Raw genomic sequence first — 23753 nt, forward strand, 5'->3', positions numbered from 1 at the left:
AGTGTTTTAGCCTCTTCTTTTTTATTACTTTTAAAAAGGGAAGCAGAGAGAGCAAGAGAGAGGAAGGAAGGAAGGAAGGGAGAAAGGAGGAAAGAAAGAACTGTAAGGATCCTGACAGATCATAATACAACCTACTTGGAGATTCCAGATGGACATAGACGTTTTTAAGACCTGGGAATTACACCCATACCTTCTGATGTTAATATAAATTGTGTGTGTGACTCTGTGTGTGTACATATTTAATATTTTATTTAGAAAATAAAATATTTTTATTTTCTAAATTTTTTTATTGAAAAATAATTTCAAGCTTACAGAAAAGTTTCAAGACTAGGAATATTACAAAGAACACTTGTATATTCCACACCCAGATTCACCCCTGTCAACATTTCACTCTATTTGCGTCATCATTTGCCCCTCGCCAAGCCCGTGTGTTCCCTAAACCTCTGGAGCGTTGCAGACATCAGGACCCTTTACCCCTAAATACTTGAGTGTGTATTTTGTAAGAATAGGCAGGAATATGCTCTTATATAACCACAGCAAATTTAACATTGACACAAAACTTTAATCTACCAATGAGATTTAATCTGCAAATACCATCTTTTCCTACTGTAAACTCCCTCCCTTCAGAGTCCGTTTTACCATGTACCTTCTTCCTTTTCTCCTCCACTTCAATCTTCTGCTGTCACCTTTATTCTCTCTACTTGTTTTTGCTTTCGGTTTGAAGTCTTTTGTTCTATAATTATTTGAATGATTCCTGGAGCTTAAAGAACAGGCAAAGATACACACTTAGATTCTGTTTTGGGGAGAGTTTTTGGTTCCTTTGCCTTTCCAAAAATCACTGGCACTGTTGTTTGACTCTTTGACCCTCCTTTTGAAACATGAATTGTATAGATATGTTTCTGAGAGTTTAACAGCTGTTTTTCTTTTCTGTCTTTTTCCACTCTGGTTTATAGTTTGAGAAAGTACCGGAAGGCCCTATCCCTCCATCCACACCGAAGTTTGCATATGGAAAAGTTGGTCTGAAAAAGGTAAGAAAAAACAAAATGACAGAAACATTGAGAGTGAGGAAGTGGAATTCAGCAATCGTGAGTGAAAGTGTTATGCTGGGGAATCGGTTCGTTATTTTTCTGTGAACTTGTTTTCTGTGAGACTGATGGGGTGGATGATGTTTCTGGGAAAACAGGGACACGGGAGGTGAGAGACTCTGTGTGCATGTTGACAGGGTGAGCACATGGGGCACGAGCGGGCATTCTTAGATCATTTTGGTTCCATTATCCATGTCAAAAGCAGTACTAGGAGCCCTTGTGGGAATAACGTGCACCTTATTGTTATGGCTGGTGATGTTCTTTTCTATAATTCACCTTTCTCAGAGGGGGTTCTCAAAAGGCACAGGCATTAACCCTCAATTATACACTCCCCTCCATCTCAAAATTATGTCCTCGTGGCTTATATGGTAATTGGGAAATCAGGGGGGAAAGCTAGAAATGAATCATAAATATGAGTGAAGACCATTTTATTCTAGGGAAAGAGACAAAGAAGCGAGGTTTCATTTGATAGGAGTGACGTAGCCCAAATCAATTTGTTTTGACCATCTGTGTCTTCAGGTTTTCCCCTCTGATAATCCCTAACTCCTACATGGGTTAACTCACAAGGAAAAAAAAGTTACATATTTCTTAAGAATCTTGATAATTCTAAAATAGCATCATAAGTTTTTATCTTTAAGCAAAATACCAAACATGATTGTATAATTTTTCCATTCATGAAGCCCTTTGATGTATCATTGGTTGGTTGAGCTCTTGTAACATTTTCCACCTAGTGTCGGATGGGTGTGTTATGATCTACAAAGAATGTGGTCTCTCTGCCTGATAGGAATCTTGCTTTAGATTAACCAAACTTTAATCACACTTGTAAAGGGAGTATCTTCTACTTCTTCATTGCTACTACTACTTAAGGAAAGGGTTGGTTTGAGTCTTTTTGAAAATTTTTTTAATTTTTGGCTGTGCTGGGTCTTCATTGATGCGTGTGGGCTTTCTCTAGTTGTGGCGAGCAGGGGCTACTCTTCGTTGCGGAGCATGACCTTCTCATTGTGGTGGCTTCTCTTGTTGCGGAGCACGGGCTCTAGGGTGCATGGGCTTCAGTAGTTGTGGCGCATGGGCTTAGTTGCTCTGCGGCATGTGGGATCTTCCCGGACCAGGGATCAGACCTGTGTCCCCTGCATTAGCAGGCGATTCTTTTTTTTTTTTTTTTTGAGGTACGCAGGCCTCTCACTGTTGTGGCCTCTCCCGTTGCAGAGCACAGGCTCCGGACACGCAGGCTCAGCGGCCACGGCTCACGGGCCTAACCGCTCTGCGGCACGTGGGATCTTCCCAGACTGGGGCACGAACCCGTGTCCCCTGCATCGGCAGGCGGACTCTCAACCACTGCGCCACCAGGGAAGCCCTTGGCAGGTGATTCTTAACCACTGTGCCACCAGGAGAGTCCCGGTTTATGTCTTTACAGAGCTGTGAAAATTTTATTTTTATGCAACAGAAAATAACTGCAAATGTTTCAAACAACAACATTGCTAAAACATAGCTACCTTAGTACCAGAGCACATTTTGTTTACCAGGAAGGAAAATTGTGAGACCAGAAACTAAATATGTACAATTGAAGATAGCAAATAACTAAATGAAGTTTAAGTAGAACATAGTTATATAGGATAAAAGCTTTCACCATGAGTTGAGTTCCTTTAGTTGTCCAAGTGGGAGAGCACCCACTCAGCTGAATTGATGGATTCCTGACCGGGGCTTCCCTGGTGGCACAGTGGTTGAGAGTCCGCCTGTCGATGCAGGGGACGTGGGTTCGTGCCCCGGTCTGGGAAGATCCCACATGCTGAGGAGCGGCTGGGCCCTTGAGCCACGGCCACTGAGCCTGCACATCCAGAGCCTGTGCTCCGCAAAGGGAGAGGCCACAGCAGTGAGAGGCCTGCATACCAAAAAAAAAAAAAAAAATTCCTGACCAGTATCGTATTAGGGAAAGCCCTGGGTTTGGAGCCAAACCTAACTGCAAATCCTGTCTGCGCCTTGATTCAAGTGAGCTGCTCTGAGCCCCATTTCTTCTTTACTAAAAAGGGACCATAATGCCTGCTTTTCCCGGTGTTGTGAGGATTCAGTGAGGTATGCGGGTAAAGTGATGTCTCCCCTGGAGTTTGGTGAGGCAGCCAGAGCTCATAGCCATTATCATTGTTGTTATTGCATCAGAATAAACACCATGAGCTGCAAGAATACACAATCGTAAGTATGAATTGAGTGTCTTCCTTGTGCTGGCATTGGAGGTAAGCTCAGTACAGACCCTGCCCTTAAGAAGCTGACGGTCAGCAAGGACAGCAGTGGTATAAACAACTGGAAAGTGATACAGGCGTGGGAAACATGCTGCAGACCAATTCAGAGGAGGGCACAGTCGGAGCTACTTCATTGGGAGTGGTGGGAAGGCTTTACGGAGCTTTGGTTTTCATGCATTTTAAGGGCCTTTCATATACAGGAGGTTGTGTTTGCAGATAGGTATGTTTGAAACTATTTTTAAGTTTATCATCTGTTAATTTTCATCCAGAGTTAAGGAATAGATGGAATTGATTGAAGGTGACTGGGGGACAGCACTAAGTAGAATTTGAACCATTTCAATTTATTTAGGGGTTGGTCAATGACGTTATTCTCAACTGTGATTACCAGGGAGGGGTGACAGTGAGTGAATGCCGCTTTTGTTTCTTTTCAGTTAAAGACAGTGGAGGAAGCTCTCGACATTCTGTGTCCCTCTGGACCCGTAAAAAGCGTTTATCCCTTGACATTTATCCAGGTGAAACAGGTAGGCCTTCAAAGGTAATGCTTCACCTTTTTTCTACTTGCAAAATTGTGCTTTCTGCACTGCCTGTTCTGAACACAGAGACCAAAACGGTAAGTAGATAAATCAGACCCCACATAAATTAACCATGGATCTCCACGCTCTCTTTAGTTCTAAGTACTACATGGTGAGCTGATCTTTCCTGTGTTTTCCCCCCATTTCTTATTATCAGATAGGTCGTATCTCAACCTGCTTCAGCATAATTCTGTACAAGCTATAAATTGAGTATATTTAGGACATAATTAATCTTTCGCATAAGGTATCAGAGGAAAACCACTGTTTTATTACTCAAAAAAGACAATTATTTGTCCTTAGCTCAAAGGTAGAAGGACTGTGTACTTAATAGATTAGGTTATTAGAGATTCTTTTTCCTGCTTTTGAAGAGAACAAGAACAGTACATCGTGTGTGTGTGTGTGTCTGTGTGTGTGTTTAATCTCCAGGCCACAGCCCCATCTTTATTGTAAAAGTTTTCCCCAACTTTTTATTTTGGAAAACTTGCCAGAATAGTACAACACCCGTAGAACTTTCACCTGGATTCACCAAGTGTTAACAGTTACTTCACTTGCTTTATCTTTCTCTGTGTGTATACGCAGTCAACTGCTTTTTTTTTCCAGCAGTTTGAGGTAGTTGTCAACATCATGACACTTCACCTTTAAATATTACAGCATACATTTTTAAAAAGGACATTATCCTACACGACCATAAATAATGATCACCCTTAAGAAATTTAGCATTGGGACTTCCCTGGTGGCACAGCGGTTAAGAATCCGCCTGCCAATGCAGGGGACACGGGTTCTAGCCCTAGTCCGGGAAGATCCCACGTGCCACGGAGCAACTAAGCCCGTGAGCCACAACTACTGAGCCCGTGTGTCTAGAGCCTGTGCTCCACAACGAGAAGCCACCGCAACGAGAAGTCCGCGCACTGCAACAGAGAGTAGCCCCAGCTCACCACAACTAGAGAAAGCCCGTGCAGCAATGAAGACCCAACGCAGCCAAAATTTTTAAATAAATAAATAAATAAATTTATTTTAAAAAAAAGGAAGAAATTGAGCATTGATACAATCTTATTATCTAATACACATTCCAAAGTCAGGTAGCCCTGGTCATTACAATGGTGTCCTTTATAGCTTAACTTTTTTTCAGTCCAGTTTCCAGTTCATGATCACACATTGTCTTCTTTCAGTCCAGTTTCCAGTTCATGATCACACATTGTCTTCTTTCATCTGAAACGGTTCCTGAGTCTTTTTTTCTTTCTCTCATGACATGAACATGTCTGAAGAGGTCAGCCCAGTTTTGTATACGGCCCCTCACTGGTTAGATTCAGTGAAACATTTTTGGCGCAAATGTGACAGCGGTGATGTGTTCTTCTCAGGGCACCATTTCAGGATGCCCATGCCCATTTGCCTTTGGTTCAATGTTCAGTTTGATCACTTAGGATCTCAGCCCTGTTTTTTGAAATGGAAAGTTATCTCGGCCCTCCTTTCTGACTTCCCGGAGAGATCACCTTCTCGAGGGAATAATAGCACATCTGATCTCACTTTAACGTATTTTGCCTCCAGTTACTATTGTTATACTTGTGATTTCACTCCAACTGCACTGCTTTGTGATAAATAAGAATGAATAATTAAGCTCCCCACCCCACACTTTTTCATTAGGGTTGGGTAGATTCTTTCTCTGGTTCTAACACACACTGACTGTACGTCCACGTCTTCATCTACCTGTCTTCTCCACCTAGTAGGGTCTGAGCACATCAGACAAGACACGACACAGAGCAGTAGGAACCTGGGAAGTGAATCCCAGGTTCACGTGTAGACACCGGCAGCCCTTGTTCTTCCTCAGACCCCTTCTGCTCTCTCATCTTTGGCCAAGGCAGTGCTCTCAGATCGGGTGGGGCTCCTGGGCCCTGGCTGTTTCAGATCTGAGACAAGCCCATAGAAGATTTATTTCCAGCAAACCCTTTGGCGGGCACAGCTGCAGGGATTGGGGTGCAGCCCTGGTACCCCTGCAGCTGCCCCCCACCCCATCCCCAGAGGCCTCAGCTTTGCCTTTGCAGGGAGCATCTCAGCTTCTGCTCCCCTCCTGGAAACCCCTGGCTAAGTTTTCCTCGGCCTCTGAGTTAGGACTCACCACTTTGGTACTTTCAAAAGATAAAAACAAGAGAGAGATGGAGATTTGGAGTCTGGGAGGGAGGCATCCTTGCACTTGAAGGTTTGGCTGGCGACAGCAATAGCATTTCTTGAGTTCAGCACTTTCCTGCAACACACGAACGTGTGTTAGCGTTTTCCTTCCACTCCTGCAAGGCATCTCTCCACTTACCTGGGGTGCACTTTCTTTTGGGGCCCGAGGAATAGGGAACTTTGTCTCTGTTCCCTGCTGGATTTCCATTTGGGCTCTCTTGTATGACTCAGGATTTATCCACCTCCCCCAGCTAATGGCCACAGCAGGAAGCCACGAACCGAGGCTGACGGTTGGGGCCTTCCTTTCGGACCAGGGATCCCAGCTCTCAAAGTACTTACTGACTTAGCGACAGGTTACACCCCCATCCCTGTCGGTTTCCCTCGTGCCTCCACTTTAAACAGTTTCTGATTGACTCTTGTTTTGTATGTTAGAGCGGATTTGGCCCAAGAATCTGGAGAATGTTTTACCGAGCATTCTGTTGCCATTTGCCTTTTGTTGTTGTTGTCTTTGGTTCTGGTTTTTTTGTTTTTTTTTTTTTGCGGTACGCGGGCCTCTCACTGTTGTGGCCTCTCCCGTTGCGGAGCACAGGCTCCGGACGCGCAGGCTCAGCAGCCATGGCTCACGGGCCCAGCCGCTCCGCGGCCCAGACCGGGGCGCGAACCCGTGTCCCCTGCATCGGCAGGCGGACTCTCAACCACTGCACCACCAGGGAAGCCCGCGGTTCTGGTTTTTGAGGTAACAGAAATAACTTTGGGATATATAGGATGGGATCCCCCTGAGTGATTCTGGGCAAATCACTTAACACATTCCAGGGCCCAGTTCCCTCTTGTGGGAGGGGAGGTGACGTTTGACAAAACACTCTTCAGGCTTCTTTGCAGTTCGCTGCTGTGATAGTTTTATTCTATGACCCAAAGATGAAGCCGGTTCCCTTCTCTCAGATGGAATTTTTGCCGAGGCTGGGGAAGCATTTCATTCCTCTGGTTTTAGAAATGTCACTTTCACACAGATTGAGGGTGACCAAGTTCTCCTAACGTGAATGGCAAGAGTGATGTCTTTTTCTTGCATCCTTCTCTAACCAGTACTTTGGGTTTGTGCTGTACCGAACAACACTTCCTCAAGACTGCAGCGACCCAACACCCCTCTCTTCGCCCTTCAATGGCGTCCATGATCGGGCCTACGTCTCTGTGGATGGGGTAAGAATTCTCTCTGTACTTGTGGGTCTGCCCCCACGGGAGAGGGGGTTTGTGGGTTGCACTTGGTAACATGACAGTCAAGGCCGTTGCTGCCTTTCCATCCTCAGGCTCTACCCCTCCTCGTGATGCCCCTTAGCTCCGCCCCTTGCTTGCTGAGGTAGCCTCACCTGTGCTCTGTCTACCTGAGATACACCCCCTCACCCATCCGAACCGCAGGACTGTGCTTAAGGCCCCACCTCCTCGGAAAGCTTCCTGGTTGCCCCAAATGCAGGGCCATCCCCTCTGATTGACCATGTGTGTCACCCATGTCTTCTTTGCTCCTGGTTGTACACCCCGGATGACTCATGTAACTGTGGGTCTTCATTACATGAGAGATTATATTCTGTCGGCTTGTTCCTGATAATTAGAGCAAAAAGACACAAAGGCTTTGGTTTTGTAGCAAAGTAAAGATAAAATTTTAGGATTTCCCTTCCTCTCACTGAAACAATCATGTGAAAAAAAACACACGAAGAGATTTTTCCTAACCAAGAAAACTTGTTCAGAAAATTTTAAATGAAAGTATTTCCATTCTGTTGTCATTCGCGGCTTTAATTTCAGCGGCAGCAAGTGTCTAAGACATTATGTGTATACTGGCAGCAGTTCCTAAAATTTCAATCTGGGGGTTGTCTTAGTGAATTACGGTCATTTTTTTTTTTTAATCTTGCATTTAACAAAACCAGGAATATGTTGCTGCTAAAATACCTGTTGTTTCCCCTCATTTTATTATTTCATCTTTGTGGTTAATGCATCATGTCAGGTATTTTGAAGTGAGACTATTCCACCTAACTCACTGATTTTATCTCGTTTGTCTGATTTTGTCTCCTCTCTCCATGTTGTTTAGAAGCTACTTTTTGTGACTGCCTTTTTGCTGTGAGAACGTGAAGAGGTTCCTGTACTAGGAATCTTCCCCTGGAATTTTTGCCTCTATCCTCTTTCTGTTAAAAATAGATACACGGGCTACTCAACACTCTGTTATAACCTATATGGGAAAAGAATATGAAAAAGAATACATACGTATGTATGTATAACTGAACCACTTTGCTGTACACCTAAAATGAACACAATGTTGTAAATCAACTACACCCCAATACAAAATAAAAATTTAATTTAAAAAATAAAAAATAAAGGACTTTCCTGGTGGTCCAGTGGTTAGGACTCCGAGCTTCCACTGCAGCGGGCGCAGGTTCGATCCCTGGTCAGGGAACCAAGATCCCACATGCCGTGCAGTGGGGCCAAAATATTAAAAAAATAATAATAAGATAAAAATAAAAAATAATAATAAATACAAAATTTAAAAATAGAAATAGATGCACAACAAAACATCCCAGAGCTAAGGAAACCAGCCTTGCCCCTTCCTTGCTGGGAGCTGAGTCTGCTGACCTTCTTGTGTAGAAAGCAGTGATTTCTGGAACGTGGGCATCTGGCCAGTAACTTGGGCAAAGGAGCCATCAGAGCATTTCCTCCCAAGTCTGGTGACACTTCCAGGCAGGAAAACGAGTGCTGAACTAACTGAGCGGGCTGCCTCTCTGCTGACCCTCCCACCCTAGTTAACTCTCATTTGGCATTGAACTGACAGGTCCCCCACGGAGTCCTTGAGCGAAATATTGTGATCACCCTGAACATAACAGGGAAAGCTGGAGCCACCCTGGACCTCCTGGTGGAGAACATGGGGCGTGTGAACTACGGCAATTCTATCAACGATTTTAAGGTAGGCGTAGCTTCCCTGTAGGAGTGAGGTTCAAAGGTTGACCTGTGCCTAAGCCACTAGGGAAGTTTCTGTAAATGCATTTAAAAACTCTCCCACATACACTCTTTACCTCCAGCCCTGTTCACATAGAAGTAATTTTTAAAAGCACACCCACGTTTCCGTATTTGATGAGTGAACCTACCCTGATTTGTTTTGCAACCTAGAAGTTGGGTTATTTTGAAGAACTGTTTTCCTCTGCAGGTGATGAGAAAGTTGAGCTTTGCAAACAGAAGCCTTCCTTTGCGTTTGAATTCAGTCATCCTTTAGTAAGAAACAGGAGGAGAAAGCCACTGCACCATGCTTTTCCTTTGCTTAAAAAACCCACTGAGGTCGCAAAAGGCACTCCCTTGCCAACAAAGCCAGCTTAGCATTCGGTCTGCTCTGTTTTATGGATGTGGATGAACCAGGACAAACTCTTGAATTGCAGAGAACCTTCCCCTTGGTGCACTGCCTCTCACTTCTGTTGGTTAGTCTGTGCCTAGGTGTCTAGTGCAAATACATTTTTCTAATGTACATTTTGAGAGCATTATTCAGCAAACATTTGTGCAGTTCATAGTCTGTGCACATGCTCCGTGAGGCGCTTTGGGGGATGCAAGGATGTTGAGATATGGACGACCCCGTGGGTAGCTCACCATCTGCTAGAGGAGGGAAGTCTTCACTGAGGGAATGATGGTACCACCCACTCTAGGAGAGGACAGGTGTCTGGGGCTATTTCCTGACCCTCCTGGTGACACCTCGGAGGCAAGGCAGTGACACTCTTAGGGAATAGCTATACAGGGGCCACTTTTGTCTCCAGTAGAAATGTCCCTGTTACAGTCCTTGTGCTCAGGCTGTAATTAGTGGCCTTCCTGCTTGGCTGTCACAGGCCATGCTGACCTATAGAGTGATGGGGACTCTTATGAGGTGTCTAAGTCCCCAGGACCTAGCACCCAGCTGCCTTGTTAATGCCTATTGAATTACTAATTGGACAATTGAGGCTTGATATTGAGAAGTGTCCTGGGACTAATTTGGGATCCCACTGGGTTGGAGAAGTTCCCCTCATAAAAGGCTGGGAAGAGGGACTTCCCTGGTGGCACAGTGGTTAAGAACCTGCCTGCCAATGCAGAGGACACAGGTTCGAGCCCTGATCCGGGAAGATCCCACATGCTGTGGACCAACTTACCCGTGCACCACAACTGCTGAGCCTGTGCTCTACAGCCCGCGAGCCACAACTACTGAGCCCACGTGCCACAACTACTGAAGCCCGTGCACCTAGAGCCCGTGCTTCGCAATAAGAGAAGCCACCACAGTGAGAATCCTGCACACCACAATGAAAAGTAGCCCCCGCTCCCTGCAACTAGAGAGAGCCTGTGCACAGCAATGAAGACCCAACACAGCCAATAATTAATTAATTTTTTAAAAGGCTGGGAAGAGAAAGCCAGATAAACCATGAGCAAAGGCTTCGATGCAGTGGCTGGTGTCTTGGACACCCCAGGCCCCTGCCCCTGCTGGACAAATAGAGCAACTTCAGAATGTGAGTCTGAGGCTCCCTATCATCATCACGGCCCTTTCTATCCTTTTACAGTGGGCTGGATGTTCTTTTGCATCCCCCCCTCCACTCACTCTCTCATCCTCAAATTCCATCATTTCCTCCATTCTAGCAGTGTCTCTGAACCAAACACTGAAGATTGGGGATTTGGGATGAAAAGCTCTGGCCTCAAGCCAGATCTGTCCCTTTGATGTACACACCGTTTGAGTCTGCATATACTGTTTGTGTTTCATATCCCAGTTTGCTTTTCCCAGGAATTCAGGGCTGGAACACAGAGTCACTTCAAGCCAACCTCCACCCCCACCCCCAGCTCATTGCTCTGTTTCTCCTTTACAGGGTCTTATTTCTAACCTGACTCTTGATTCCAATATCCTCACCAACTGGGAGATCTTCCCACTGGACATGGAGGATGCAGTACGCAGCCACCTGGGGACCTGGGATGGCCATGACAGCAGCTGTGCCCACAGCCCATCTGACTACACACTCCCGGCCTTTTATGTGGCTAATTTCTCTATTCCCAGTGGGATCCCAGACTTGCCCCAGGACACCTTTATCCAGTTTTCCGGATGGACCAAGGTATGTGTCTTCATGGGAAGTGTTTGAATTCAGGCCTCAGACATCTGGTTTTCAGTCTCTGATTGAGAATCAAAAAGAGCTGCTAATGGGATGCTGTGTGAGTCTGAGAGTGGAGGGTTTTCTTTGGAAGTTTACCCATTTCTCAGGAGCAGGACCATGGCAGATCTTTGAAGATGCAATGGTCAGCATGAAGGTACACCATCTACCCCATTTTCATTGACTGACAACTTCCTTTAGAGACTTCCTCCTTCCTCTAAGAAAAATCATAGTCCCCTTGGAAAGTGCCTAGGAGGAGCCCTTCTTCTTTATCCTGAAGAAAATCTGGCCCAGGCAAAGGGGTGAATATCTGGGGAACCTGCTTTCTCTTGTTCATGCCTAACTCTATACTCTCAGAACACCCCCACCTCCGTGTGAAAGTGCCCCTGTGCCCTGGGGCATCCACCACTGTCGGTACGATCCTCAGCTCTCCCTTGGCCACTTTACTGCCTGCTCACTCTCCTTTATTCTTTGAAGACATCAGCATGTCTTCTTTCACCATTGTCTTCTCCACTTCCAAGTCCTGTTTTCATCCTAGATGCCCTTATCATGACTCAGTTATTCGTTCAACAAATATCTAGTGGCCACTGTTACCAAGAGTGGGTCCAGTTGCTTGCTGCTCTAAAGCCAAATAAAGAGGCAAGGTTGGTGGAAAGGATAGTTTGCTTTATTTTGGTTGCCAGCAATTGGGGGTGGGGAGGACAGACTCCTGCCCAAAGGCTGACTCCCCCCTGCCCCCAATCAGCAGGCAAGAGCTTTTATAGGTGGACGGAGGGGGCTCCATATAGAAACAGCACAGTCAGCCTGACAGTCATATTGAAATTGGCCCTGCGGTGGTCTGACCACCTTCATCTTGATTGTTTTAAATACAGTTAATCTTCAGCTCCAGGGTCAGTTTGTTACCATTTCCTTGAGGCCAATTCTCTGAATTGTGGCAGCTTATGTGATGGCTACAGTCTGGTCCTCGTGTAGTTAACTTCTTCCACCTGGTGGGGGTTTCAGTATCTATAAGACAGCTCACAGAACATGGCTCAGAATATTATCTATAGCCCTTGATGAGGAATTAAAGTCCTTGACTTTGCTTAATGACTAAAGTATTAATGTTTTGTCCTATTTGATTGTTTTCCTTTGCTTCTGTATTTTCCCACTTCTCTCATTAAACCTATCCTTTGGCTAAAGTTTTTCTACAAGACAAAAGGCAGGTGGAGGACATGGGGCGGGGACAATAGGGTCCTGCTCCATTTCAATCCCCCCTTTCCTTTGATACTCCCCAATCTTGATGAGGGACAGGTATAGAACAAGAAAGGGAATAAAGTTTTGGATAGAGAGATTAATCATAAACTTGGCAGAGGAACTTGGTTTTAGTTCCATTTCTGTTCCAATTTCCCCCAAATCTTTGAGGGAATGGGGTGACAACTGTTCTGGCTACTTCCTGCTGAAATAGGGCCTAGTGCTGCCTAATTTGGGGAATGGACACAGAGTTGGAAATAATTTCGTGTTCCAAGCTTAGCATCAATATTTTGTATTATGAAAACATTGCCTCTGTCTTTGATTGCCTTGTCATAGTACCTGGACAAACATTTGAAAATTAGTAGACATATTGCAATGAGGATAATAATCAAAATGTTTTTTTTTTAAACGATCAGCTTTTTAAATAAATTTATTCATTTTATTTATTTACTTTTGGCTGCTTTGGTTCTTTGTTGCTGTGCACGGCTTTCTCTAGTTGCAGCAAGTGGGGACTGCTCTTCGTTGTGGTGCACAGGTTTCTTATTGCGGTGGCTTCTCTTGTGGCAGAGCACGGGCTCTAAGCGTGCAGGCTTCAGTAGTTGTGGCATGTGGGCTCAGTAGTTGTGGCTCGCAGGCTCCAGAGCACAGGCTCAGTAGTTGTGACCCACGGGCTTAGTTGCTCTGCGGCATGAGGGATCTTCCCAGACCAGGGCTCGAACCTGTGTCCCCTGCATTGGCAGGCAGATTCTTAACCACTGTACCACGAGGGAAGCCCCAAAACATATTTTTGTACTATTCTCTGAATGTATTTTTTTCCTTAATGGTTAAAGTGGATGTACAGTGTATGTTTAATAGGCCATAAACAGGCTGTTTGGTTAGCCTAAAGTTCAAATTAAATCAGGTATAAGACAGAATGACTTCCCCATACCTCAATATGTGAAATTTCTTCTATCATTTTCCCCTTTCAATTGTAAATAGAAAACATTGATAATCAATGTATTTTTCCAAGTTGCCATAGTGGCTCAGTTGCCATAGTGGCTCAGTTGCCTACTCTGGGTCCATTCATGTCCCTCAGTGCTAGACCCACTTTTTGTTTATATATTTGTCTAGTCATCTACATTGGGGGAAAACTAATCAGACATAACAAACAAGTACAGAAAAGTGTGTTGATGGGGAAACAGTTTATAGGCTATACATTTTATCAGTTATACCCAGTCGTCACACAAACATTGTACACGTGCTTTAAGCAGTAAACTTAAAGCCAGCAGTGATACACATCATTAGTAGTTATACTCTGTGACAACTTCATTAAACTTTTTTTTCCATCCTGAACATTGGGGTCAGAAGTATAGTTAGAAGAAAAACAGTAGCTTTCCATTAGAATTCTTCAAATTCCTTATCAATATTTCTCTCTGAGTTTCCTCAGGGGCCCTCTGGAAAACTCAAAATTAGATAGATAAAGAAACTTACAATCTGTTTTCAAAAGCAGCTCAATATTCCAGGAAAACTTTGTTCTCTTAACAGAGAGAAAACCAGATTCCCACCTTGTACCAGCTTACTGTTAATAACAAAATTCATTTACATAATTAAATTCAATCTAATCTTAATCGATCTTAACAACGTACAAAATTCTTTTCTCAAAATACCTTCTTTTACAAAAACAGGATACTTTCTGTATCCATATTAATTTGTCCCTTATTTTTTTCCCATCCAGAAGCAACCAGCTTTAGGACAAAATTATTCTCCTCTTATCCCTCAACAAAGATATCTCCAGGGAATTCCCTGGCAGTCCAGTGATTAGGACTCCACACTTCCACTGCGGGGGGCATAGGTTCGATCCCTGGTTGGGGAACTAAGATCCAGCGTGCCACATGGCATGGCCAAAGGAAAAAAAAAAACAGAAAACAAAAATATCTCCATTTTTTATATTTTCTCTTGCCAACAACACACATCCTACTTGCTTTACATACTGAAATGTTTCCCTTATCATTTTTACATATTACAATTTTTAACCCTTTAAAACCTTAATAAAACTAAGAAACAAGTAATTGAACTGTTATACCAGCATTTTCTGATTGGCAAACTTAAGAACGTATTCCATAACCTCTAAAAACATACATTTTTTTCATGCACAATTTCTCTTTAATGTGGTACCAGATGTATGTTTAATACACCTAAGTCCTCTTTCCTCTCCTTTTTTTTCTTTTTTTCTTTTTTTTTTGGCTTGAAGTTCTATTAATTAACCCAAGGCTGAAGTCTCAGGCAAAGTGAGCTGTGTTTGTATTTCAAGGATGTGGTAAGAGTTAACTTCAAACTTTCTCCTAAGCATATTTTTGTTCTCTCAGGGTCAGAATTCTGAGAAAAAAAAAAGTATTTATCAAGCTAGCTTTCTCTAACTACATATACAAAAATAACCAGTTTTGGAATTTCAAAAGAATTTCATCTTAACCAATTTTTTTCGGAGTTTGAAGAATACTGTTGGTGGCCACACGGTGTTTTAAGAAATCATCTTTCTTTTTATTTAGTCACAGTGTCATAGCTAAAATCTTTCTAATGAACTGAACCTGAATTTCTCATTTTACAAAAGGCAACAAGAATACCAAAGACACAAATGGAATACACACTCACACACCAGAAGACAGAACTGTCACAGATCCTCTGAGAGAATGCCCAATACGGAGTCCCAAACAAACACTTTCCAACACAAACGGTCTTCAATGGTAGATACACATCAGAACCAATTGACAAAATGCCCAAATGACACTCAGTGCTCACATATGGTTCTCAACATCAGACACACATCAGAACCAATTGGCAAAATGCCCAAATAGCACCTCATGCTCAAAAGAGAAGTTTGCCCAGGTGCACACCAGTGAACTTACCTTGGTCTTGGAGCTCGTCAGCTCGTCCAGAGGCATCTTTCTGTTCCACCAAGGAAAAGCGTACGTTGGCAGCCAGCGGCGAGCAGGGGAGAAACAGGGAGGAGCCCCGAAACAAATGGTTTTGGCAGCTGCTAGGAACACCCCGAAATCCCCCTCTCAGGGCCAGCGAACCATGAGCAGTGGGCTCCTTGCAGCCATCCCAGTGCATCGTCATGGTGGCAGCTGTGCTGGAGAAAACTCCAAGGAGCCAGATATTGTGAGAGTGCAGCTTCACATTGGGAGCCAAAATCTGTTAGCAAAGGTGGGCCCAGCTGCTCACTGCTCAAAAGCCAATAAAGAGGCAAGGTTGGTGGAAAGGAAAGTTTACTTTATTTCCAAGGCTGGCAAGTGGTGGGGAGGGCAGACTCCTGTCCAAAGCCGACTTCCCCCACACTCCAACTGACAATCAGGGGGCAAGAGCTTTTATAGGTGGACGGAGGGGGCTACATATAGAAACAGCACAGTCAGCTCTGACAGTTGTCTTGAAATTGGTCCTGTGGTGGTCTGACCACCATCATCTTGATTGTTTTAAGTACAGTTAATCTTCAGCTCCAGGGTCGGTTTGTAACCATTTCCTTGAGGCCAATTCTCTGAATTGTGACAGCTTATGTGATGGCTACAGTCTGGTCCTCGTGTAGTTAACCTCTTCCACCTGGTGGAGATTTCAGTATCTATAAGACAGCTCACAGGACATGGCTTAGAATATTATCTATAGCCCTTGAGGAGGAACTAAAGGTCCTTTTTTTAACATTTTTTTAAGATTTATTTATTATTTTTAAATTTATTTTTGGCTTGTGTTGGGTCTTAGTTGCAGTGCACAGGCTCTTCCTTGCTGCACGTGGGCTTCTGTCTAGTTGTGGCGCGCAGGCTCCAAGGCACGTGGGCTCTGTAGTTTGTGGCACACAGGCTCTCTAGTTGAGGCAAGTGAGCTCAGTAGTTGTGGCGCGTGGGCTTATTTGCCCTGTGGCATGTGGGATTTTAGTTCCCTGACAGATATCGAACCCGCTTCCCCTGCATTGTAAGGCGGATTCTTTACCGTTAGACCACCAGGGAAGTCCCAAACTAAAGGTCCTTGATTTTGCTTAATGACTAAACTATTATTGTTTTGTCCTATTTGATTGTTTTCCTTTGCTTCTGTATTTTTCTCACTTCTCTGATTAACCTTATCCTTTGGCTAAAATTTTTCTAGAGACAAAAGGCAGGCTGAGGACATGGTGGGGAAGGACCATAGGGTCTTGCTCCATTTCACTACTGTGTGCCCAAACTTTGTGCCAGGTGCTAATTATACAATAATGAATAGAACCAGATATGGTTCTTGCCCTCATGGAACTTAAAGTCTTGTTGGGGCAGCCAACCCAAATCATATAATCACCCAAATTAAATGATAGAACTGCAGCTGCAATGGGTGCTAAGAAGAAATATGGAGGTTGATAATAATTGGGCATTTGACCTTGTCAGGGAGGTCAGGGAAGCCTTACCTGGGATCATGATGCTTGACAGAGGTAGGAGTGTTGAATAGGAATTAACGTGGCAGAAAGGGGAGGGAAACATGCTCCAGGCAGAGGAGACAGCATGTGCAAAGGCCATGTGGTTAGAGGGGAAAGTGGCCAGTGTGAGGAACTGATAAAGACTGAAATGTATGGAACACAGAGAAAAGGGAGTGTGGTTCAGAGAAGAGGCTAGAAAGCGGGTAGAGACCAGATCAGGACAGGCCAATTAAACCATATTAAGGTTTGGTCTTTCTGTTGAGAATCACTGAAGCAGCAGAGAGACATGGCACGATTGTGATGTGATGAGCCTCTGTGACCCCAGGATAGGTTGGTTGAGGGTGCATGTGGATTCAGGGAAACTGTCTAGGAGGCTGGACCATAGTTTCATTGAGAGACTAAAGTTAAATCAATAAGATGTAATGACAGATCGGATATAGGGATTTAAAAAGAAGGATGTATCAGATGACTCTGAGGTTCTAGGCTTGCATCTGGGCAGATGGTACCATTTACTGAAAGAAGAAATTTCAGAAGAGGACTTGGGCTGGAAGAGCAAAATCATGAGTCTGGATGTGGACAGCTGAGTTAGAGATGCCTTGGAGAACAGTGGAGAGAAGGTACACAAGGAGGCTGTTGGATTTATGGGTGGGGATTCAGAGGAGGGATCTGGGCTGGGAACATACATATGAGATCATTTGTGTATGGATGGTTGTTGAAGACATGGAATAAGGAGAGAGGATGAAGAAGGAAGAAAGCAAGACCTCAGACTGATCTTTGAGAGACACAAGCATGACAGAAAGTGAGGAGGAGAGACCAAAAAATGAGAGGAGAACAACATTTATGCTGCCAAGAGGACAAGTGAGATGAAGACAGAAGCATCTCTGCTGGATTTAGCACCAGGGGGTCATGGGGACCCTCAGTAAGGGCTAAGCCAGCAGAGTGAAGCATTGCAAGCCAGATGGCCTTCTACTGAGGAGTGTAGGGGGAGGACATGAACACATGAATAAATACAGATACTTGAAGATAAACATTCTTCTTGAGAAGTTTAACTCTGAAGGAGAAGAAGAAAAAAATACTGGAAAAAAAGCTGGAAGAGACGAGGCACATGGCATGTGTTTAATAAATGCCCTTTTATAATGTTTGCTTTTTACATGTTTATGGACATATATTTTCATTATGTTTGAAATATTTTCTAATTTCCCTTATTATCTCTTTGAACCATGGATTATTTAGAAGTGTGTTGTTTAATTTTCATATATTTGTGCATTTTTTAAAGCATATCTTATTTTTGATTTCTAATTTAATTCCTCTATAAAACTTCTGGAAGAAGGAGGAAAATCTTCATGATCTTGGGTGAGGCAAAGATGTCTTATATTTGACACCTAATACATGATCCTTAAAGGAAAAAATGGATAAATTGGACTTCATCAAAATTGAAAATGTTGGGCTTCCCTGGTGGCGCAGTGGTTGAGAGTCCGCCTGCCGATGCAGAGGACGCTGGTTTGTGCCCTGGTCCGGGAAGATCCCACATGCCGCGGAGCGGCTGGGCTCCTGAGCCATGGCCGCTGAGCCTGCGCGTCCGGAGCCTGTGCTCCGCAACGGGAGAGGCCACAACAGTGAGAGGCCTGCGTACCGCAAAAAAAAAAAAAAAAAAAAAATTGAAAATGTTTTCCCTTCAAAAAACATTATTAAGAAAATGAAAATCCAAGCCACAGACTGGCAGAAAATGTTTTCAAATCATATATCTGACAAAGGACTTGATTTTAGAATATATAAAAATTCGTATAACTCAATAATAGGAAGACAACCAACCCAATCAAAAAATGGGCAAAGGACTTGCATGGATAGTTCAACAAAGAAGATATACAAATGGCTGATAAGTACATGAAAAGATGCTTAATATTCAACATCATTAAGGAAGTACAAATCAACCACAATGAAATACCACTTTATACCCACTAGAATTGCTATAATAATGAAAGATGGACAAGAACAAATGTTGACAAGGATGTAGAGAAATGGGAAACCTCCTACATTGCTAGTGGAAATGTAAAATGGTACAAACACTTTGGAACACAGTGTGACAGCTTCTTCAAGGGTTAAATATAAAACTACCATAGGATTCATCAATTCTGCTCCTAGGTAGAGACATAAAACATATGTGCACACAAAGACTTACATGCAAATATTCATAGTAGCATTATCAAAATAACCAAGAATTGGAAATAATTCAAAATGTCCATCAACCGATGAATGGATAAATAAACTGTGCAATATTCATACAATGGAATGGTATTCCACAGTAACAAGGAGCAGACTACTGATACAGGCTACAACATGGATGAATCTGAAAAACATTATGCTAAGTAAAAGAAGCCATCATAGAAGGCCACATATTGTATGATCCCATTTGCATGAATCGGTTCAGAAAAGGCAAATCTGTAGAGACAGAAAGTAAGTGAATGGTCACCTACGACTGAGGGTGGGAATAGAGAATGACTGCAGATGGGTATGGGATTTCTTTTTGGGGTGATGGAAATGTCCCAAAATTAAATTGTGGTGATGGTTGCAAAATCTTCTTAAGTTTATTGAGACTTGGTTTATGGCTGAAGCATATGGTATTTCTTTTTTTTTTTTTTTAATTAATTTATTTATTTATGGCTGTGTTGGGTCTTTGTTGCTGTGCATGGGCTTTCTCTAGTTGCGGTGAGCGGGGGCTACTCTTCATTGCAGTGTGCCGGCTTCTCACTGCGGTGGCTTCTCTTGTTGCAGAGCACAGGCTCTAGTAGTGTGGGCTTCAGTAGCTGTGGCACACAGGCTCAGTAGTTGTGGCTCACGAGCTCTAGAGCGCCGGCTCAGTAGTTGTGGCGCACGGGCTTAGTTGCTCCGTGGCATGTGGGATCTTCCCGGACCAGGGCTCGAACCCGCGTCCCCTGCATTGGCAGGCGGATTCTTAACCACTGCGCCACCAGGGAAGCCCCCATATTGTATTTCTTGATGAATATAACTCCGGAATTTTAAGCTCTACCATCCTCTCTCTGGCCACATATTTCTATCCCTCAAACTCTCATGCCTCCCAAGCCTACTCTTGGATCTTATGGATGACCTGAAGCTCCACCATTAAGGCCGCAGTTCTTCCCTATCCTGCGTAGACATCACCACCATTTTTTTTTTTTTTTCCGGTACGCGGGCCTCTCACTGCTGTGGCCTCTCCCGTTGCGGAGCACAGGCTCCGGACGCGCAGGCTCAGCGGCCATGGCTCACGGGCCCAACTGCTCCGCGGCACGTGGGATCTTCCCGGACCGGGGCACGAACCCGTGTCCCCTGCATTGGCAGGCAGACTCTCAACCACTGCGCCACCAGGGAAGCCCAACCACCATTTTTTTAAGGGCCATCAATGCACTGACCCCCTTGCCCTTCCACTCTGTCTCCTTGATCATCCTCCACTGGGAGTGGGTCCACCATTGGCCTCCGCTGGTTCACCAGTAACTGAGCAGCCCTGGGGGAGCCACTCTGGCACATTTGTCAGGGCCACGTTCCCCTCACTCTCTCCAAACTCTGGAGGTCCCAAGTTGCCCAGCAGTCCTGGGCCTCTCTCTTCCCTGTCCCCAGCTGGCCTTTATGACCCTCATCATCCCCCTTAAACCACCTTCCTCTTCCCCACCCCCTCCGCTGAGGACTCACCCTCCTTGACACTATCAGGTGGGGCTCCTTTGTTCCTCAGCTTCCTGTCAGACTTACCTCTCCGCCTCCACCCTCGCTTCCTGCCCAGTGGCCTCTAGGAGGAAGTCTAAGCTCCAAATCCCCCTCCCACCTCTTTCCTCCAAGCCGAGGTCCTGTTCTCTTTCTCCTGCTGCATTTTGTCAGCCTTTCTGTCTTCTCTGCCAACTCCCGTGTTGCAGCCCAGAAGCGATATCCAGGGCCTCTGCGACCCAGAAACAAAACAAAGCCCTCCCCGGATCTTCCCACTGGAGCACAAGCAGGCTCGTTCTTGTTCTCGTGCTCCCTGCCCACCCCCGGTCCTTCCCCCCTTTTCCTCTTGGTGTCCTCTGTTCACGCTTTTTCATTCCCTCCCTCTGCCCACCGGGTCTTCACGACGTCAGGACTGGCATTAACTCCTCTCTGAAACCTTCCTAGACCCTTAGTCTCCCTTGATCCACCTCGTGCCCCGCCTGGACTCAGCTCCGTGACGTTTCATCACTCAGGCTGGCACCCTGGTTTCACCCACTGAGTCATAAGTTTCACGAGGGGCATTTCTTTAAGTGCCCAGTTTATTCTGTGTCCTCCCTGGGCCCGGCTGCTCTGTAACTGCTTTCAGGTGGAAAGGGGGAACTGCCTGTGTTGCTGGGTCCCTTGAAAGAAAGCACGTGAGAGGAGTGTAGGCCCTTGGGTGGTCCTGTTGGTGAAGCGGGGCTTGGCTGGTGCTCTGGGTACAGGGCCAAGGCCAATGAGAAGACCCAGCACAAACCATTGCTCACCAGGTGGTGTCAGTTTAGTGCCTTAAGAGAAACAACCTTCAGGAGATGCAAAGTAGAAAGAGAACATTGTCTGTCACAGGGGTTATGAACAGGGCTAGGGGGCTCAGATGGAGCTTGAAACACACCTGAAGGATGGATGGTCCTTCATCGGAATGGGAGGCTTTGTCAAGGAGGGAATTTCAGGTGAAAGAATAGTAGATGCAAAAATGAAGAAATGGGGCCTCCCTGGTGGCACAATGGTTGAGAGTCCACCTGCCGATGCAGGGGACACGGGTTCGTGCCCCGGTCCGGGAGGATCCCACGTGCCGCGGAGCGGCTGGGCCCGTGAGCCATGGCCGCTGGGCCTGCGCGCCATGGCCGCTGGGCCTGCACATCCGAAGCCTGTGCTCCGCAGCAGGAGAGGCCACAGCGGTGAGAGGCCCACATACCACACACAAAAAAAAATTTTAATTAAAAAAATTTAAAAATGAAGAAATGGAGAAGCATAGGATGTTTTTGAGGTCAAGGGGTTTTGCCTTGGCCAGGTCATAGAAGTGTCACACCCAGGAGTTACTGACCCAGGAGTTTTGCTCGGCACTTAAGAGACACTATCTTCCTAATCATCAAAGGAGGCCCCTGTGGTAGGATGTCCTGATAGTGTCTCCAGTTTGCAGATGAGCAGGTAGAGGCTCAGAGACCTCAGTATCGTGTGTGAGGTACAGACATGGTGGTGGAAAGGCTCCCCAGCCCCAGGTCTGTCTGACTTGAAGGCCCACACGAAAAGGCAGGCAGCATGTACAGGGCCTCGAGGGCCAGCTGGGAGATTGTGCTAATTATCCAGGCAGAAGCTCTGTACTTACTTAGTCAGTCTGATGGATTTTCTGCACCGTCATGCTTGAAAAGTACGTGTACACACAATATTTATGAATGTGTCAAGGGGTTTGGAACCCCAGAAGCCCATCTAATTTATATGTCCGATCAAAAATGAGTACACAGGGCTTCCCTGGTGGCACAGTGGTTGAGGGTCCACCTGCCGATGCAGGGGACGCGGGTTCGTGCCCCGGTCCGGGAAGATCCCACATGCCACAGAGCGGCTGGGCCCGTGAGTCATGGCCGCTGAGCCTGCGTGTCCGGAGCCTGCGCCCTGCAGCGGGAGAGGCCACAGCAGTGAGAGGCCCGCGCACCGCAAAAAAAAAAAAAATGAGTACACAAATGTTCACAGCAGTAGTATCCAAAATTATCCAAAATCAACCAAAAGTTCGAAAAACCCAAATGCCCATCAGCTAATGAATGCATAAACAAAATCTGGTCTACTCACATAATGGAAAATTATTTGGCAATGAAAATAAATAAATAAATAAAATACTTATCCATGTTACAACATGGATGAGCCTTGAAAACATGTGCAGTGAAAAAAGCTAGTCACAAACCATACATACAGTATAATCGCATGTATATGAAATGTCCAGAACAGGGACTTTCCTGGAGGTTCAGTGGTCAGGACTCCACGCTTCCACTGCAGGGGGCACAGGTTCCATCCCTGGTCGCAGAACTAAGATCCTGCATGCTGCACAACACAGCCAAAAAAAAAAAGAAAAGAAAAAAAGAAATGTCCAGAACAGGCAGATCTCTAGATATGGGAAGATCAGTGGTTGCCTAGAGCAGGGAGAAGGGGGTATTGGGGGGAGATGGGGAGTAAATACTAAAGAGTGCAGCGTTTCTCTTCGGAGTGATAGTTGCGTAGCTCTGTAGTAAACTAATAACCACTGAATTGTACACTTGAAATGAGGGAATTATGTGAATTATAACTCAATAAAGCTTTACACACCTGCAAAAAGGCCCATCCACAGGCTTTGTGGACCTGGGTTGCACGGGTCTGAAGGTCAGAGGATATACGTGTATCATACATAGGACAGAGCATGTGTGTTTTCTGTTATTTTCCAGCGAGCAGTGGTCCCTGTTGCCAAGGACAGTCCTGGGCCAGCTCTGGGGTGCGTTGGGGATGGACTGCCTGAAGCCTGGGCCGTTTCCAAGGCTCCAGGCCTTTCCAAGTGCCTCCAGGCACTAACCCCGCTCCATCCATCTCCAGCAGGGAGTCCCTGTCAGGCCCCTGTCCCAGCCTCTTGACTTATGCTATTCACTTGCTGTAGAGAAACTACCTTGATGGAGTGAATGAAGTCACTGATAAGGGTGATTCAGGAGATTAAAAAACTCACTTCTGATTACTCAGCCTTTCTTAAGTCAGATGTGGCTTTCTCGTTAAATGCCCCAATGTCAACCGGGATTTCAGTGGGAAGCGGTCAGGCATGTTTTGCTCCATCCCAGAGACACAGGCCAGCGCTTTGTCCGCACAGAGCTCTCGTCTGATGCAAACTCCCTGCAGTAGGCACTGTTCTTCAGTGCTCCAGCTGGGTCAGATGTGCCAGACCTAAGATGTCGTGCTCTGCCGCTGCAGTGACGTGTGTGCTGTTTATCTCTCCTTCA

The 23753-nt window shown here is 45.2% G+C and overlaps 1 protein-coding gene and 2 long non-coding RNA genes across 4 annotated transcripts in view; 2 read left to right on the forward strand and 1 right to left on the reverse strand.

The window, feature by feature from the left end:
* The window catches only part of LOC125965618 (uncharacterized), a 129907-nt gene extending 107404 nt beyond the window's left edge, over positions 1-22503 (reverse strand). Inside the window, exon 1 of the long non-coding RNA XR_007479709.1 lies at positions 22300-22503. This is a non-coding gene — a long non-coding RNA (uncharacterized LOC125965618). The remainder of the gene's footprint in view (positions 1-22299) is intronic.
* The window catches only part of GLB1 (galactosidase beta 1), an 89858-nt gene that overhangs the window by 56643 nt on the left and 9462 nt on the right, over positions 1-23753 (forward strand). For both annotated transcript variants that reach the window (XM_004279697.3, XM_033405480.2), the window contains 5 exons: positions 954-1028; positions 3751-3840; positions 7135-7248; positions 8864-8995; positions 10899-11138. In XM_004279697.3, coding sequence (XP_004279745.1) covers positions 954-1028; positions 3751-3840; positions 7135-7248; positions 8864-8995; positions 10899-11138 — 651 coding nt within the window. The remainder of the gene's footprint in view (positions 1-953; positions 1029-3750; positions 3841-7134; positions 7249-8863; positions 8996-10898; positions 11139-23753) is intronic.
* On the forward strand, positions 11147-18477 carry LOC125965613 (uncharacterized). The gene is made up of 2 exons (XR_007479702.1): positions 11147-11938; positions 15755-18477. It is a non-coding gene; the product is annotated as an uncharacterized LOC125965613 (long non-coding RNA).

This window comes from Orcinus orca, chromosome 10, assembly GCF_937001465.1.
Source record: "Orcinus orca chromosome 10, mOrcOrc1.1, whole genome shotgun sequence".
Classification (NCBI taxonomy): Eukaryota; Metazoa; Chordata; class Mammalia; order Artiodactyla; family Delphinidae; genus Orcinus; species Orcinus orca.